The sequence below is a fragment of the Sinocyclocheilus grahami genome, unplaced genomic scaffold (assembly GCF_001515645.1).
Source record: "Sinocyclocheilus grahami isolate Dianchi unplaced genomic scaffold, SAMN03320097.WGS_v1.1 scaffold306.1, whole genome shotgun sequence".
Classification (NCBI taxonomy): Eukaryota; Metazoa; Chordata; class Actinopteri; order Cypriniformes; family Cyprinidae; genus Sinocyclocheilus; species Sinocyclocheilus grahami.
In genome coordinates this window covers 938413-956733 of record NW_015505485.1, presented here as the reverse complement: position 1 = coordinate 956733, position 18321 = coordinate 938413, and the positions used below count along the sequence as shown (strand labels likewise).

General features: G+C 36.6%; 1 protein-coding gene across 1 annotated transcript in view; it reads left to right on the top strand.

The window, feature by feature from the left end:
* LOC107601453 (probable phospholipid-transporting ATPase IA) overlaps window positions 1-18321 on the top strand; it is a 143000-nt gene that overhangs the window by 47692 nt on the left and 76987 nt on the right. Inside the window, exons 16-22 of the mRNA XM_016293637.1 lie at window positions 6010-6082; window positions 6764-6869; window positions 9620-9702; window positions 11709-11758; window positions 11986-12055; window positions 12736-12820; window positions 13249-13388. Of these exons, the coding sequence (XP_016149123.1) occupies window positions 6010-6082; window positions 6764-6869; window positions 9620-9702; window positions 11709-11758; window positions 11986-12055; window positions 12736-12820; window positions 13249-13388 (607 nt within the window). The remainder of the gene's footprint in view (window positions 1-6009; window positions 6083-6763; window positions 6870-9619; window positions 9703-11708; window positions 11759-11985; window positions 12056-12735; window positions 12821-13248; window positions 13389-18321) is intronic.

The window sequence follows — 18321 nt, the reverse complement described above, 5'->3', positions numbered from 1 at the left end:
CATTCATTGATCTGCTAACCATTATGCTCACGTGTCCTCTGATAATAATGGCTTTCTAGGATTAAACATTATTTGGATAATTGGTAAAAAAAAAAATCTCTTAATAGCCCTACTGTGTGTTAGACCTACCTGAAAAACTAAAAAGCAATTTATTTCATTTGTAGACCTATCGTTATTTTTTATTTGTGCTATCATTAGTAATTTCTTTATTTGTTCTTATTTTATTATTAACTGCTTAGCCTCCTTGTCATTTTTTTTTTTATTCAATTCAAAGTTTTAAATCAAGCTATCTCGTGCTACTGCAACAAAATTACCCAACTGTAAAATCAAAAATACACTTAGTGAGCAAAACTTGGTTTAATTAATATTATAACTAGCTATCTCACAATGTTTACATTTGAATAAAAGCCTACATTAAAATCTGTCATATAAATTGGTCTTTTCATTAGAAATTAGTCTACTGATTGCCACCATTAATGGACACATTTTTTTGTATAATATTTATAATATATAATGATAAAATATCTGTATGGCAGTATATTCTGCAGTTCTTCCCTGCTGTACAAAAAATCATTGACAAAAACGCATTCTCATTTACTGCAATGCTAAATGTATTTACATTTTGGCATTAATACTGTACATTGTAATATTTATTGTACATGCTAATTAAAATCCATTGTACTACAGTACTGTTTTACTGTAATATTATAAAATAATATATTTATACTTTTCAAAGTATCGTATCGAAGTTAGAAATTCAAATATTGTGACAAAATACATTTTGTAGGGTGCCACAAATTTGTTAAAATTTCCAAAGGGTGCCGCGACTAAAGAAAGGTTGGGAAACACTGGGTTACACCATCTATGCCATGTCATGACACACTTTACAATTTGTAACTAGAACAGCCAAACTCAAGACACATTCATTTTAGATAACACAACTTTTTATACAAATTTTACTTCCCATCCCAAAGTATCACATTATCTGGGTGAATCTGTCTGGATCAAATTTCACCCTAAATAAGAAGAAATAAGAAATTATATTAATCATAGACACTGAGACACAGAGAAAAAATCATAGATAAAAACACATTGTCATTTACTGCAATGCTAAATATGTAAAGTTTACATTTTGGCATTAATACTCTACATTGTAATATTTATTGTACATGCTAACTAAAATCCATTGTACTACAGTACTGTTTTACTGTAATATTATAAAATTATTGCAGTAATGTAGTAATGAGTAGTGTCAGTTGGGAAAAAATTTATAATCCTAAAATAGGCTTAATTTTCTTTATGCTGAATATATTTCCTTTTTTTTCCTTTGTTGATTTTGGGGTTATAAAAACACATTGTCATTTACTGCAATGCTAAATATGTAAAGTTTACATTTTGGCATTAATACTGTACATTGTAATATTTATTGTATATGCTAACTAAAATCCATTGTACTACAGTACTGTTTTACTGTAATATTATAAAATTATTGCAGTAATGTAGTAATGAGTAGTGTCAGTTGGGAAAAAATTTATAATCCTAAAATAGGCTTAATTTTCTTTATGCTGAATATATTTCCTTTTTTTTCCTTTGTTGATTTTGGGGTTAAATTTGTCCTGTTCTTGTGAGATCTGTTGAATATGTACGTAAAATATGTGAATTATTAATTTTTTATTGCATCGTTGTTGTTTTACCAGCAGCGGCCTGTTTAGCAATGGGCTGTTTCTCATTTTCTTGCTGCTTTATGTTCAGAAAAAGATGATTTGCGATATATTCTACTTCTAAAATTACATTTATTACCAAAGGAGCTCATTATTAATGAAAACAATCTTCCACATGGACCCCATGAGCACATTTGTGAAGAGGGGCTCTCTAGAGGAGCAGGGATTCCTGTGGTCTCAGTGGTGTCCATTAGATCGATTATCTTCATACCTCTAATATGTTTAGTAAGCCCATCTGATATTGATAGTAAAATCTATCTTTAATAAGTCTGTCAGGCTTATTTATTAAGGCCAAGTAGTGATTTTATTACGCTCAAAATATAACCTAATTCAGGATGGTGGTTCCACAAATTGGAAATGGGTTTTTGTAAAATTAGATTACATTGTGAACTTTAACTTTCTAACTTTCTACAGTGGTATCTTAAAAATAATCTCTTTCAGTCAAAGACAGTTCACCCAAAATGAACATTTTCACCTTTGTCTTTCCAAACCTGTATGACTTGTGGACCCCATTGACTGTCATCGTATGGACACTTGACAAAAAAAAATAAACACTTCACACATTTTTGCAAAATATCATCTTTTGTGTTTGCAGAAGTTTGGAACGATTTGAAGGGGAAATTTAGTTTTTGTGTAAACCATCCCTTTGACTATTAGTGAGCAGTACATGAATGCTATGTTAACTGCAAGAAATTATGTGGGGGGAAATGCAGTCTCAATGCAAATGGATCAAGTAAACTTCGGTTTTGCAAATTTAAATGAATAGTACACTATGCAGTTTTAATTGAAACTTTTTTTTTCTTTTTTTTTTTTGAGTGTAAGCAGAAGTGGCATGTGTCAAGCAAGAATAAAAGCATACATAATGACTGCTGGAAGGACTGGTTTGCCTCTTATGGCAAAATATGATGTGAAAGTTGTTATTTCAAGATAAAAGTTTTTTGAAAATATCAACTTATGCACTAAAAAATATATGCAGTTGATGTCTTTGTCTGAGCTGTGAATATCGAGTCCTCGGGACAGGATTGTAACTTCATTTGAGCAGTGGAGTCATGTGCAGGGGAACAATGGAAACGTGTGTGTGCATGTCTCTTGTGGGTGTTGTGTAAGAAACACACTGACATATGCCTCCTGTGCCTCTGCTGTTTACTCTGTTTAATCCCTCTCATAAACACGCACACATTTAAACAATGGAGAACTGCTTACCCCTCTCAGTGGGGCTGTAATAGGATATGCTGCAATGGCCAATGTGGTGTGCGTGATGGAGAGAGAGAAATAACGTGTTTATCTGTTATAGTCCATTATAGTTCAATACTGCAGTAGATTGCAGGAGGGATATGAATGAATGAGCAAAATCGAGCCATCAAGGTCTGATAACTACAGTGCTGCATTCTGTTTCCATGGAGACGATTGCCCCGCTGGGCTTTGGATCACCAATAACAGGCTGTGTTCAGAATGGAATACAAGCGTGCTGCTTACTGTGCAGTATACACTGAATACTGCTTACTGTTTCTATAAATAGCATGTGAAGCAATATGCATTATGCAGCGTTAACAACCTCATTACTTATTAGTTACATGCTTAATTCAGCCAGAGGTATCTTGGAAATACTTTTGTTTTTCTCCCAATAATGATATGGTAATTTTGTTTTAAAAGACTTGCCTGTTGGCAATCAGATCAAAAAATGAGTAAAGATGATAAAAATGGCAATTAGTTACTAATTATTATTGCAGTTCATTCATGTTCACTATCGTTCAAAAGTTCGAGGTCAGTAAGAAATCACTTATGCTCGTCAAGGCTGCATTTATTTGATCAAAATACAATAAAAAAACATTGTGAATTATTATTATTACAATTTAAAATAACGGTTTTCTTGTTTTTATATATTTTAAAATTCAGATTATTCCTGTAATGGCAAAACTGAATTTTCAGCAGCCATTACTTCAGTCCTCAATCAATCTAATATGCTGATTTAATGCTCAAGAAGTTGCAAAAAAAATTTTTAATTAAATTTTTTTTATTATTATTATTAACATTGATGAAAAAAGTTGCGGCTTAAAACAATAGCTTTAATTTGAAATCGAAATCATTTGTAACATTACTAATGTCTTTACTGTCACTTTTGATCCGTTCAATGCATCCTTGTTGAATAAAATAATTTCTTAACCAAAAAATAAATAAATTAATATTATCTTATATTGTTCTGAAAATAGCCAGATCAGACATCTTTTTTAGGAAGTTACTACCCATCATAAGTTCAACAGATTTTAAATTAATAGCTGTAAAGATGTTTTATTTATTGATGATGATTGGTAAATGTGCTGTGTGAAGTATACGCAACCTAGCATTAGCTTCAAGTGCTGAAGCAGGACAGCAGTGATCTGAGTGTTCATGTTGCATGATGCGCTGCTTTCTTATGTTCGGAAGCTTCATTTTCTGCTTGTTGCACATTCGAACTAATGTTTGACCAGTGCATTTCAACATGTTTAGAAACCTGTGTCTTTGTGTGTGTGTGTGTGTGTGTGTGTGTGTGTGTGTGTGTGTGTGTGTGAGTGAGAGGAGCATGACTGCACGTATCCTGACCTGTAGTGAGGTGCTGAGAGACAGGAAATTGGATTTTGCTGGTATCAGTACGGTTTCATAATGTGCTCTTCTTAGTGTGATGGATTTGATTTTCATCCTCCTCCTCCTTTTCCCCCCGTCTGTGATTTCGTCCTTATCTTAACATGAGATCCTCAGTCTAAGAGATGAATCTCACCAACCACCGTTTGAGTAAGCTGAGATATGTTTGTTAGAATGCAACGGTGAGGTGAACAATGCTGTGTCGAAACCATGAAATTTTTCCCCCAGACTCCCTTGCCAGAAGGTGAAAATCTACCCTAACCTTTTCATTGTCAGATTTCTATGGTGCTGATTTCTGAGATTGCTGCTGCAGTGAGATGCTCTGATAAAGTGTTTTCCACACAGGCTGGTACAGCACTTATAGATATTATGTAAATTGGTTCTTTAAAAATGTCATGTTCAGCATACGACCACAGATCCGTCCACTACTGAGCCGTTGAATGGCCTGTATATCACAGACCTGCTAATCAATATCCTTCCTAAAAATGCTGTAGTCTGCAAGGTGTAAATTCAGTGTACCTCTCTACTGGTGAATGTGTCAATGGGTGGTCGCATGATGTTTGTATCTACTCTAAAGCGATGCTTCATGTATAGTAAGAGGATAATTTTGTATTTTTTTTAAATGCAAGATTGTCTGATAATGTGGTAGTACTGTTGAAGTGGGATTCGGCATGCTTTGGATCAAAGGTAAGGAGCAAGGCATGTGAGGGAATTAATATTAATGTTTTGCAGTGATGAGCTTTCCCTGATGAAGGGCTCTTTTGCATAATGTTAATATTGCTGATACCTTTTTAATCACCTTTTTGTGGTTCCTTTGCATTAGGTTTGATTGGTAGCAAAACATTATTCTCCTAATTATGAAAAGAAGTGCCCTTGCCATTTTTTAAATTTAATATAAATATATATTTTTATATATATATATATATATATATATATATATATAAAGTTATGTAACATTTCTAGTTTATGATGCTGAAATTGCAAATCTGTTATTAATAAATACTCATTATTTGCTTAGTCGGGTCATACATGTTCATTACATTTTAATTACTTAATACATGCATGAACCACTCCAGCTTCTCTTCTCTTTTGCATAATTTTAATATTTAAAATCACCTCTTGTGGTTCCTTTTGTGTTAGGTTTGATTAATAGCAACACATTGTTTTCTTAATTATGAAAATAACTGCCCTTGCCATTTTTTAGATGGTGTTTTAATGAATGTTAAGTAACATCTCTAGTTTGATGCTTAAATTGCATTTAAATTATAAATACATAATGTTCATAAATAATCATTATTTGCTATACTTGTGTTAATTAAAATGTAATGTACATGCGTTAAAAACTTCAACTTCTTAATTGTGGCTTTTGTCGACATTAACTCATTAATGTAATTTGAAATCAAACAATGACAGACCCCCTACAGTGCCATTGCAGATCCCCTAGGGCTCAAATGTGTAAATAGCACTTCATGAACTAACAAACAAACAAAACTGATGCTTAGCGATTCAAGACAGACTATATTCCTCTTTTTCAGATAAGTTTCATTACAGATGGAGAATTGTTGTTTTTCAGTAAAGAGAGCAATAATATCCCCTTTTGTTTATAAATGAGAGCACCTGCTTGTGTATTTATCTCTGTCTTCCTTCATATCTCTCTTTCTGTATGCAGTCACAGCTCTCAGTCTACAGAGGAAGCTGGATTTAATGACCCCAGCTTACTGGAAAACCTCCAAAGTAATCATGTAAGTACTGTAATGGCATCACAGCTGCTCAGTCATGCATGCCCAGCCAGCCAGAAATTTACACACAGGCCCTGATATCCACACGCTCACACCTCCTGTCTTCCGTCACAGCTTTTTTTCTGGCTCATATTAGCTCTGTTCTGCTCACCTGGCTGTTTATGAATAGTGTACAGTCACAAAACTTATTTTATAATGACATGAGACTTTTACCTATTTTTTTAAATATAAAAATAAGACCCCATATGCAGGTATAAGATATTTATATGATCATATTAATATTGATAATTACACATCATATTAATGTACATTGACTGCAGGAAATGCAACGGAACATGATGCTTGGATATTGTGGGTGGTTACGAAAGCAAAGCAGTTCGGAGATGGTTTTTAACAAGCTGCTATGCAGGTTCCAAGGCGTTTCGGTGCTGTCTCTGATATTCTTGTTCCTAGATATAGCTTGGATTCTTTCTTCAGTGTAAGCCTGAGATTGTTTCTTTTAGGCTGCCAGGGTGAAAATTACAAGTTAGAAAAATAATCACAGACATCTCAACAAATTGCATGCATGATTTAAGGTGTCATTCATGTCTATAGCACAAACGTTCAAGTAAACATTTAAGTAGAATTTGAGTGTCTTTTTCCTTTTTTTTTTTTTATTCTTTGTCTTGATTTTTTCCCACTCAGCCCACTGCTTCAGTCATCCAGGAGTTCATGACCATGATGGCTATCTGTCACACGGCTGTCCCTGAACACATCGACAACAAAATCACCTACCAGGCTGCATCCCCAGGTCAGTCAAAATGCTCCCCACACACTGAAGCAACAAATGTTCACCTCAGGTTCACGTTAATTGACAGCCCTTATCAATACACTACCGTTCAACAGTCTGGGGTCAGTAGGATTTTACTACTTTTTTTACTTTTACTAATCAGATTACTACTTTTATTCAGCCAGGATGCATTAAAGTGATAAAAAAGGACAGTAAAGAAATGTGTATTTTTACAAAAGTTTTCTATTTTTATTCATCAAAATGGCAAACGCTCACTCAGGGACTTTAGTAAGATGTTACCAGAAAAGTTTTTAGATTTGTTTATCAGATGTTAATTAAGAAAAATCTTGTGTAATTTTAACTGCTGTATTTTTTTTGTTTGCTGGTTTTTTATTTTGTTTATGTAACTCTTGTATTATCCCAACTCCCAAGAAGTCTTGAATCCTTAGATGCTGACATAGCAGTAAATATAAATAAATAACACACAGCAGCCACAACAGCACTTATGTTTGATTTATTTTTTCCTTTTTATTCGAAACATCCCCAAGCACATTAACTATATCATGAAATAAATATCTTGATTCTCACCTTTCTAGATTGTTGATCTATAGTGGGCGATGGTCAAAGTAACTATGTATTAGCTATGCATAAAAACCTGTCTGTTTACTTAATTAACAGATATGGGTGTCATGCCATAACATTTTTAATATGACTGAGTTTATTTTTAATGTGAATTTAACATTGAAAGTTAATGTGAATAAAAACATGGCAAGTTAGGCTACTAATCATAACACTTAGCCTTCAGAAAGAGAGCAAAGAACATTTTCACTGACAGTCTAGTTCAAGCACTCTCAAAAACTCCCATTAAAATCACTGAAGCGGTTTACACTATGAAATTAATATCTTACAGATTCGTACACACATTTTCACTTTTTTTGTTTCTGACAAGAGAATTCGCCAGAAACCGGTTTTCAGTCAGCGAGCGAGTGAAGAAAACACCGGCATTTTAGCGATGACTCATCTGAGCACATCTGATTGGTCGGCATTGCATTCATAAGCTCAACAGCATCATGTGTGATTGGTTAATGCGCAGTGCTGTAAAAAGAGTCTGTATCTGGCTCAGCGCCAGGCAGCGAATGCAGATTTGAATTTAGCAGCTGATGATATGACGTACTGAACGTTCTAATCACGCCGGTGTGATTGTATTAAAAATAGAAAATATTAATCGGCTATTTTTTGTCTTTTGGAAGCTGCATTCAAAATCCACTTGGCTCAAAAATCTGACGTGCCCCCCTCACTTTGAATGGGCATGACGCCTCTGACTACTACTACTACTCAAAATGACAATCACAGGAATAAATTGCATATTAAAATAGAAAAAAAAAAAATTTATTAGAATGTTTACAACTGTTTTACTGCATTTTGGATCAAATAATGCATAAGAGATTTTCAACTGTCAACAGCATTAAAAAAAATCTTACCGATTCCAAACTTTTGAATGGCGTAGTGCAGGGGTGGCGAACGTCGGTCCTGGCGAGCCGCAGCCCTGCAGAGTTTTGCTTCAACCCTAATCAAACACACCTGAACAAGCTAATCAAGGTCTGAACGGTTATTAGGAAGCTACAGGCAGGTGAGTTTTAATTAGGGTTAGAGCTGAACTCTGCAGGGCTGCGGCTCTCCAGGACCGGAGTTCGCCACCGCTGGCGGTAGTGCATGTGTATATATATGAAAAAACTCACCCCTTTTAGATTGCGCTCTATTTATTTACTAACTGCTTGTTTTCTTTAAAAAAAGAAAAAAAGCTTGCTCTATTCTTTTTCTATTCTATCTGTTTGCTTTTTATTTATTATATAATTTATAAAATAAAAAAAGGACAAAAAAATACTTTCTATGTGTACTGCGTTAAGCTAACTCTTGTTGATTTTGATTGCTTCCATTGTCCTCACTTGTAAGTCGCTTTCGATAAAAGCGTCTGCTAAATGACTAAATCTAAATGTAATGTAATGTATTCAATAGATAAAGCTATAAATATATCAGTTAAGTCTGTAGATGTAGTTCTAGAAATGTGGAAACGGGTCCACAAAATGTAATTGAAGTAATTTTAGCATTGCACACACTAGGTAAACAGGCTCTCAGACAAGATAGGCAGCTGGTTGAGGTTGAAAAGAGGGCACAGGAAGTGAACAGGGAACAGCATGCTCTTAATTTCCTGTTTCTCTTTATAATTGTTCTGAATCTCTAGCAGACATCAGTGTTGAGCTGAGACTGAGAGCAGTGTCGTGGAGCTGTTTGAGTGCATTTAATCAAACTGCCTCACCACATGTATTATTTGTTTGTGTAAGACATTCATGAAAGTAAAATAATGCAGATGAAGAAACAGATGAGTTCATTAATGCTGGTTCACTCTCTTCGCTACTTTGCATTTGACACTTCATGTTTATGCATAATTTATCTTTTTAGCATTTGTCAGAAGTCATCCCTGGCTTTGAGGCTTAGCGAGATGGGTTTATGTGACCCATTTTAATTTCACATCAGTGCAGCAGTGCATTGAATATTAGCAAGACCTGTGTTTGAGATGGATGGAAGGCTAAGGCAGGGTACTGTGATAAGTGATGATTGTAGAGACCGATTGGAGGACAAAAGGTTTTAATAGTGCCATCTCAAACAGTTTGTCTACTTAGTGTTGTGAACAAGTAGTCATATACCAGATGCTTTTATCCAATGCAACTTAACCGCCACATGCCCCGACCACATGCTGTCTTGTTCCACAGATGAAGGCGCTCTGGTTCGGGCGGCACAAAACCTGGGCTTCGTGTTCACTGGGAGAACTCCAGACTGTGTTATTGTGGAATCGGTAAGTACAGATGTCCTGGGAATAGATGATGAGTTGCACTGGGAACATGACTTACCCTCTGTCATGCTACATGGCTCACTCACACTTTACACTCTGGAGAACTATTACAGGCCATTTGTACAGTGCAGTCCCACTTCAACAGATCCATTATTCCCTTATTATAATGTATGATAGAGAGGAAGCCATCACGGACCTGTGGCAACTTCATTTCATATGCAGAGTCAATGAATTGTGAACATTCTTCCTTTCTGAAACAAATAACCCTTTGACGTTCGCTAATAGAGTGTTTTCTGCACTGCTATTCGGCAGTGACGCTACTGAATCTTCACAGCAAAAATACATTAATGAATTGGTAATGATTTACGATAAAATTTAATTTGTTAAAATTAGTTATTGCATTAGATGTCATGAACAATATTTTATACAGCATTTGCTAATTCATACAACTTGAAATGTTAAAGATGTGTATTACCGCAGAAAATATATATATATTTTTTTAGAAATTAATACTTTTATTCAGCAGGGATGCGTTAAATTGATCAAAAGAGACAGTAAAGACTTTTACATTGCTACAAAAAAATACTTCAAATAAATTCTGTTCTTTTTAACTTTCTATTTATCAAAGAATCCTAAAAAAATTATTAATTAGATTAGAGTAATTAGAGGAATTAGAACTTAATTAGAGTAATAGCTGCTGAAAATAGGTTTGCTATTACAGGCATAAATTACATTTTTTAAACGGTAGTCTATTAGTAAATGTAGAAATTAACATGAACCAAAATTAATAAATGTTGTTTTAGATTAAAAATGAAGTGATTGAAGTTGTGCGTTTGCAGACTGGATTGAATCTAATTAACAAACAAATGATTATTATGAGTTACTTTACTGAAATACCCAAAAGTGCTCATAATAGCAGTTTACATCATACTCGCAAATTTTTAGCTGATTCCATCTCAGTGGTTACTGAATTACCAGCTGACCTACTTACTGGATATTTATGTTACTTGAAGTTATAACAAAAGAGTTTTAATGTAATAAGGTCATGTAATTAAAAAAATAATTATTACAATCATACAAAAATCATATGGCTTTTTTTAGTATGTATTTAGGACTATGCAGGAAACTGCTGTACTATATCATTAAAGCTTAGCTTGTCTTCAGGTTCTTTTTGTTAAAAATCAATGCTTCTGTTGATTTGAAATTAAGGAAGTTTAATTAGGAGAGATGCTCTATAGATTTTTCAGGCTGGGTTTCACCGTATCGGATGTGATTTTCACACTCTACACAATGTCTCAATGGAGAAGAGCTGAGGAACGTGATGATTTTGCAGCACTAGAGGGGATAGTGAAAGATCCGGCGATGTGCTGCAGATATCTGTGCAGAGCTCTTAATAGAAACTTGCTGATTGAAGATTAGAGAAAATGTAATGAGACAGAAAGCACTGCTGTTTTCTTAGACCTGGGAGCAAAGAGTCACACTTTGCAGCTATAACTGATTAATCTGATGGCAGCGCCAGGGGAAGAGAGCGAGTCTTGTGCTCCCTGGCCTGTAACACACTCTAATTTTGGCCCTTCATTGCAAGACAACTCCCACCATTCACCCCATCATCATACTTGCTTACTTCTAAAAGTCACAGGGGGCAAAAAAAACTATTAAAAGTTTCAATTTTCTGCTCCCTGGTGTCGAGATGTGTTCAGTCTTTCAAAATAAGCTAAGAGAACGGTAGAGAGATCTCAAACTCTGTGTTAATACCGTGTCGTAACCAAGCGTGACGAGATTTCAGTGACAAGTCATTTTATTGTAAAAATGTGTGATGCAACAAAATCAGTGCCAATCAGAAATAAATTGTGTTTCTGTAGGTATTTATTATTTATTAGTATTCATTATAGTATTTTTTTGTAAATGCAATTTTTATATACGTTTCCTTTAAGTAAGTTATCTATAAATATAAAGAAAATACAATGGTAAAACAACTATTATAATATAGTGAAATCTCTTTCTTACAGTGTGGAGAGGAGGAGAAATATGAATTGCTGCACGTTTTGGAATTCACAAGGTAAATTATTGCAGCACAATTTCATGTTTTCATTTCCATTCTCATTGTCATTTGTTCAGCTGTACCCATTCGTTTTGCTGGAGAGAAAACAACATGATGGTTTTGCTGTATTTCAGCACCATGTTTACTCGTGGTGGTGATGATGATGATGAGGATGTCAGTGATTATGGTAGTAATGATGCTGGATGATGGTGTTATTCTATGTTCCCCCTTCCCCCACCCAACAGCACCAGGAAGAGGATGTCAGTCATCATGCGCACTCCATCAGGAAAGATCCGCCTTTATTGCAAAGGAGCTGTGAGTATCTGTCTGTTGCTATGGAAACAGAGCCATCAGGCGCTTGCAACTAAAGCCTCACCACACTAGAGTGTTTTCTTTTGTGATCAGGTGAAAAGCCAGACATGCTGCCTTTGTGCGGTTTTTTTTGGTAATGGAGTAATCTTATTCAAATATAAATGTTTGAATGTATGCTGTTATACATTATATTCAAAAAAAGTATTATTATTATTACAGTAAAAATTAAAAGCTACAAGACATATTTACGTTTGATGTGTTTTAGGTTTTATATTAGGTATAAAACTAAGTGCATGTACAATAACAATTATTTTAAATTGCATACAAAGTCAATGAATAATCAATGACATTTTTTTTTACATCAATTTCTATATCAATTAGTCATTTTTAACATCTTGAGTAATCTAAGTGGGTGAGTGTGCATATTAGAAGTGTTAGTGTATGAAATGCAAGCTGGCAGCACTCTTTAGTGCTCAGACAGAGAATGATGGGAAAGAGATGTTGTGTAATGCATTAAAATTATATTACCATGATACTATAAATGTGTTAATGAAGAAAATAAATAATGTAGAATTAGTCAGACATATGTTATGACTCTATTTTCTATTTTCCTCCGTGCTCCCTTCGTGGATCACATAAAATGCAGAGTAGAGAAATAACACCCCATGTTTTTTGTCTCCCAGGACACAGTGATCTATGAGCGATTAGCAGACAGCTCCAGATACAAGGACATCACCCTGAAACACCTGGAACAGTTTGCCACAGAGGGTGAGACACACTCACACACACACATATACACCTGCTTAGTATCTGCTGTCTCTCTTCTGTTTATCCGTTATCAAATGATCTTCTTAAAACAAGACTGTGAGATTAATGAGAACTAAGGAGAGATTGGTGTGCTTGAATGAACTGGCATACTGCAGTGCTTCACTCTCTTGTGGGGATGGCCCCCTAGTGGAAGAACTGAGATATGTCAGCCTAATAGGAACCTCAAGCAATCAGTTGCTTTGTCTTTTAAACATCCTGCATGAATAATTCATGTTGAGCGGAGATCATCATCTCAGCAGTATTAGCATCAGTCTAAAAACAGGTCATGGCTTTCTTCTCGAAGATGATTAGAAGAAAGAGATTTTTGAGGAAGGGAATATATTGGGCATATCTAAGAGAAGCTCATGTATCTTTGTGCATTTTTGCAGGTCTCCGCACATTGTGTTTCGCTGTGGCGGACATCTCAGAGTCGTCCTATCAGCAGTGGCTGGAGGTTTATCATCGTGCCTCGATGTCTCTCCAAAACAGGGCACTCAAGATGGAGGAAAGCTATGAACTGATTGAAAAGGTGAGGTATCCAAATAGCTTTTCCAGTGTGCACAGGTGAGGTAGTCTACATCCAAAGATCACAGAAACTTCCAGAACCTCATATGTCATCCTTCCTGCACCAAACCTAAGCCAGAGTAACTGCAAGGGAAGGCAATATATCATATTTTCTAGTTTTTTTTTATTTTATTTAGCTGTACACAGATTTTTACACACAAAGTCCAGCCAAAAAATTCCAAACAATGAACCACATCATGTATCATGGTATTACCATCGACAGTATCATGGGGTAATACCGTGCTTAAAAATTAATACTTTTTTTAGCTGGGATAATTGAATTAATCAGTGCATACATTTATAATGTTACAAAAAGATTATTTAATTGTAAACATTTTTAAATATATGCTGTTCTTCTATTTCACTCTATTCATCAAAAAATGCAATAAGCAGCACAAGAAGAAGAAGAAATATTCAGAAAGTACAGACATAGTGCAGACATACATAACAGAGTAGGGATTGGAATATAACACTAATATAAGGAAAAAAAGAAAATAGAATACAGAATTTCTATATACAGAAATAGAAGAACATGAAAAACATTTAATTGTTTAAATAAATGTAAGGATATATTAGCTGTGTCTCATTTAGAAGGCTGCACCCTCCGGAGGTCGAATCCTCTGGAGGTCGCATCCTCTGTAGGATGCATATACGAAGTGTCCTCAACCTAGAATTAAACGAGGCGGCCTTCGGTGGACGGGCGGAAAAGGAAACCGGAAGTATCGCGTTGCTATGCCAACACATTTAGAGCATCGTTGCGCTCTCACACTACTTAAATGAAGGAAATTTATTTCTAAATTTGGAAAGTAATTTGAAAAAAAAAATGCTTTTACTTGTTATATTTTGTTCAATGTTTGGGGAGCTGCAGCCTACGTACAGCAGGCATCTATTAGAGATAAAAAGGAGGAGGATATTAAAAACAAAGTTTATCCGTTTTTACCGAGGCGAATTAAGGTAAGTTGTAAACACCACATCTGCGCTTGTCTGTACGTTACATCTGCCGGTGCCGGCATTTTTCAAATCCTATAGGTGTGCAGATATGTTATTTACAAAGTGTGCAGTTTACACGTGTACAAATTTTGGATTCGGTGTATAAATATGTCAGTTGTGATGGATGATGTATAATTATGAAAGTTTAATTGTTCAAGCTGAATATAGCCTGCGGGAAAAAACTGTTCTTGTGCCTGGCTGTTCTGGTGGTCAGTGCTCTGTAGCGCCGGCCAGAAGGCAACAGTTCGAAGAGAGAGTGGGCTGGGTGTGAGGGGTCCAAGGTGATTTTTTAGCCCTTTTCCTCACTCTGGAGATGTAAAGATCTTGGAGGCTGGGCAGAGGGGCACCGATAATCCTCTCAGCAGTCCAGACAGTCCGTTGTAGTCTCTTGATGTCTGATTTGGTAGCTGAACCAAACCAGACAGTTATGGATGAACACAGGACAGACTCGATGGCAGAGTAGAACTGTTTAAGCAGCTCCTGTGGCAGGTTGAATTTCCTCAGCTGGCGAAGGAAGTACAACCTCTGCTGGGGCTTTTTCACAATATAGTCAATGTGATTGTCCCACTTCAGGTCCTGAGAGATAGTGGTGCCCAGGAACCTGAATGACTCCACTGCAGTCACAGTGCTGTCCATGATGGTGAGTGGGGGGAGTGCAGGGGGTTTTCTCCTGAAGTCCACGATCATCTCCACAGTTTTGAGCGTGTTAAGCTCCAGGTTGTTAAGACTGCACCAGACAGCCAGCTCTTTAACCTCCTGTCTGTAAGCAGACTCGTCTCCATCCTTGATGAGGCCGATGGACTGTAGTGTCGTCTGCGAACTTCAGGAGCTTCACAGAGGGGTCCTTTGAAGTGCAGTCATTCGTGTAGAGGGAGAAGAGCAGTGGGGAGAGAACACAACCCTGAGGGGCGCCAGTGCTGATCGTGATAGTCCTGGATGTGAGTGCCCAGCCTCACTAGCTGCTGCCTGTCTGTCAGGAAGCTGGTGATCCACTGATAGATGGAGGTGGGCACAGAGAGCTGTGTGAGTTTGTCTGAAAGAAGGTCAGGAATGATGGTATTGAAGGCTGAACTGAAGTCCACAAATAGGATCCTTGCGTAATTCCCAGGTCTGTCGAGGTGTTGCAGGATGTAATGCAGTCCCATGTTGACAATCATCAACGAACCTGTTTGCTCTGTAGGCAAACTGAAGAGGATCCAGCAAGGGTCCAGTGATGTCCTTCAGGTAGGCCAGGACCAGTCGCTCAAATGACTTCATGACCACAGACGTGAGAGCGACAGGTCTGTAATCATTAAAGGTATAGTTCACCCAAAAATTCCCAATGATTTACTCCCCTTCAAGCCATCCTAGGTGTATATGACATTCTACTTTCAGACTAATACAATTAGATTTATGTAAAAAAACATCCTGGCTCTTCCAAGCTTTATAATGGGAGTGGACGGGAGCCCAAAAATTGAAGTCCAAAAAATGTAACCAATCCATTATAAAAGAAGTCCATACTGCTCCGGGGGGTTAATAAAGGCCTTCTGAAGCGACGCAATGCATTTGGGTAAGAAAAATATCAATATTTACAACTTTATAAACCTTACTCTCTAGCTTCCGCTGACTGTCATACACAGTCCGCTGGACGGCACTCTCTCGTGAATGCGTGTATGACAGTTAGCGGAAGTTAGAGATTAAGGTTTATAAAGTTGTAAATATGGATATTTTTCTTACACAAACGCATCGCTTCGCTTCGGGAGGCCTTTATTAACCCCCCGGAGCCGTGTGGACTTTTTATAATGAATTGGTTCAATTTTTTGGACTTCAGATTTTGGGCTACCATCCACTCCCATTATAAAGCTTGGAAGAGCCAGGATGTTTTTTAATATAACTCCGATTGTATTCATCTGAAAGAAGAATGTCATATACATCTAGGTTGGCTTGAGGATAAGTAAATCATGGGGTAATTTTCGTTTTTTGGGTGAACTAACCCTTTGAGTCCAGTGATTTTTGGCTTTTTGGGGACCGTAATGATGGTGGAGCGTTTGAAGCAGCAGGGAACATCACACAGTTCACTTCACACAGAATGATTTCTGTGGTATCATGTGACACTGAAGACTGGAGTAATGACTGGTGAAAATTCAGCTTTGCCCTCAGGAATACATTACAATTACATATTAATATATACTGCAAAAAGAAAAGTTTTTTTTTATTGTAATAATATTTAACTATTATTTAGCACCATGGGTCTCAAGGAGCAAAAGAGACTTTCAGAAACCATAGAGTTAACCATAACCATATTCAGTACCATGGTATTACCACAATTGTCCTTCTACACGCCATAGTTCTTTATATTAGTTATTAAAATCAGTAACAAAGTCCATGTTAATTTGGACTTATCATCCTGAAATTTCATAAGCTAATTTTTCTTCATAAGAAGGGGCGGTGTGAGGAAATGTCAACATAGCCATACTTCACGAATGACATGCTTCTGAGAGCAGTGGGAAATTTGAGGACAGTCTGCAGGTTATACAGTAATCCTTCTTCTCCTGTAGGAAGTTTAGTTTGACAGGTCACAGAACAGTTCCATGGCTTTGGTTTGATCAATGAGGGCTGGGTTTTCATGGCACCCAAAAAAGTATAAACAATTGGGCCCAAACCGTGAGGAAAGCACAGTGGTGGACCTGTGGAAAGCTGGGCTCTGGAAGTGTTCGTCAAACATGGCCGACCACCATCCTTAATCAATTCTTCTGAGAAAATGGATCTAATCGATCATTTCACATAAAAATCTGGTTTGACAGATGTAATTACAACATGCCATCAGCAGGTGGCAACGGTGGCTCCTGATGTTCCAGCAAGCTGTTACAGTATATCTGAGCAGGAATAGCAGTTAGACTTCTGAAACATCTCATTTCTGGTCTGAGCATAATCAGAAATGATTTAAATGAATGAAGTAATACTTTTGAAATATATATTTTTATTATTAAAGAGGTCATATAATATAATTGCTAAAAATAACGTTATTTTGTGTATTTGGTGTAATGAAATGTGTTTATGCGGTTTAAGGTTTAAAAAACACATTATTTTCCACATACTGTACATTATTGTTTCTCCTCTATGCCCTGCCTTTCTGAAACGCATCAAATTTTACAAAGCTCATCGGTCTGAAAAGCGAGGTGTGCTGTGATTGGCCAGCTATTCAGTGTGTTGTGATTGGCCGAATAGCTCAAGCGTGTGACGGAAATGTTACGCCCCTTACCATATTGTGACGCCGTGTCCCGGCCGGAACGACAAGACAAAAACATTAAAACCCATTATAAACATGGCATTTGTTGCATCCAGTGGGGACATAATTACGGATTATAATGACTTGTTATAATGATCGGAGAAATGACAAGCAAGCGCTACTCTACACTGCTCAAAACTCACGTTTGAATAATCAGTGACAAATTCTTTAAATATAAAAAGACGTACTTGCAGTCTTTGAGTCAGAACAGCCGGCATTGTAGTCTACTCTACCAGGATCAGGAAACAGTCCTCTATAAAATGTTCTGCACACATCTGAATATTTGGGTTGAACTGTTCTGGAACAGTGTTGTAAATACAACTTAACCACTGATTTCAAGTCGTGTCCTCTTTTGGAAGGCCAAACAAAGTGGTTTCGCTTTCACAATGAAACACACAGCATCACACACGGCGGGCTAGAGTGAGCAGAGGCCAGAGGCCTAGAGTGAGTCGAAGGAATCGACGAAAGAGAGGCCGGTGGGTTTGCGTCAACCACATGTGACAACGCCGGGCTGGACTCCGGATATCGTCCTCTTTTGGAAGGCCAAACAAAGTAGTTTCGCTTTCACAATGAAACACACAGCGTCTTCACGACATGGCAGCAACAACAATACTACAGTGAGAATAAAAGTTACACCGCC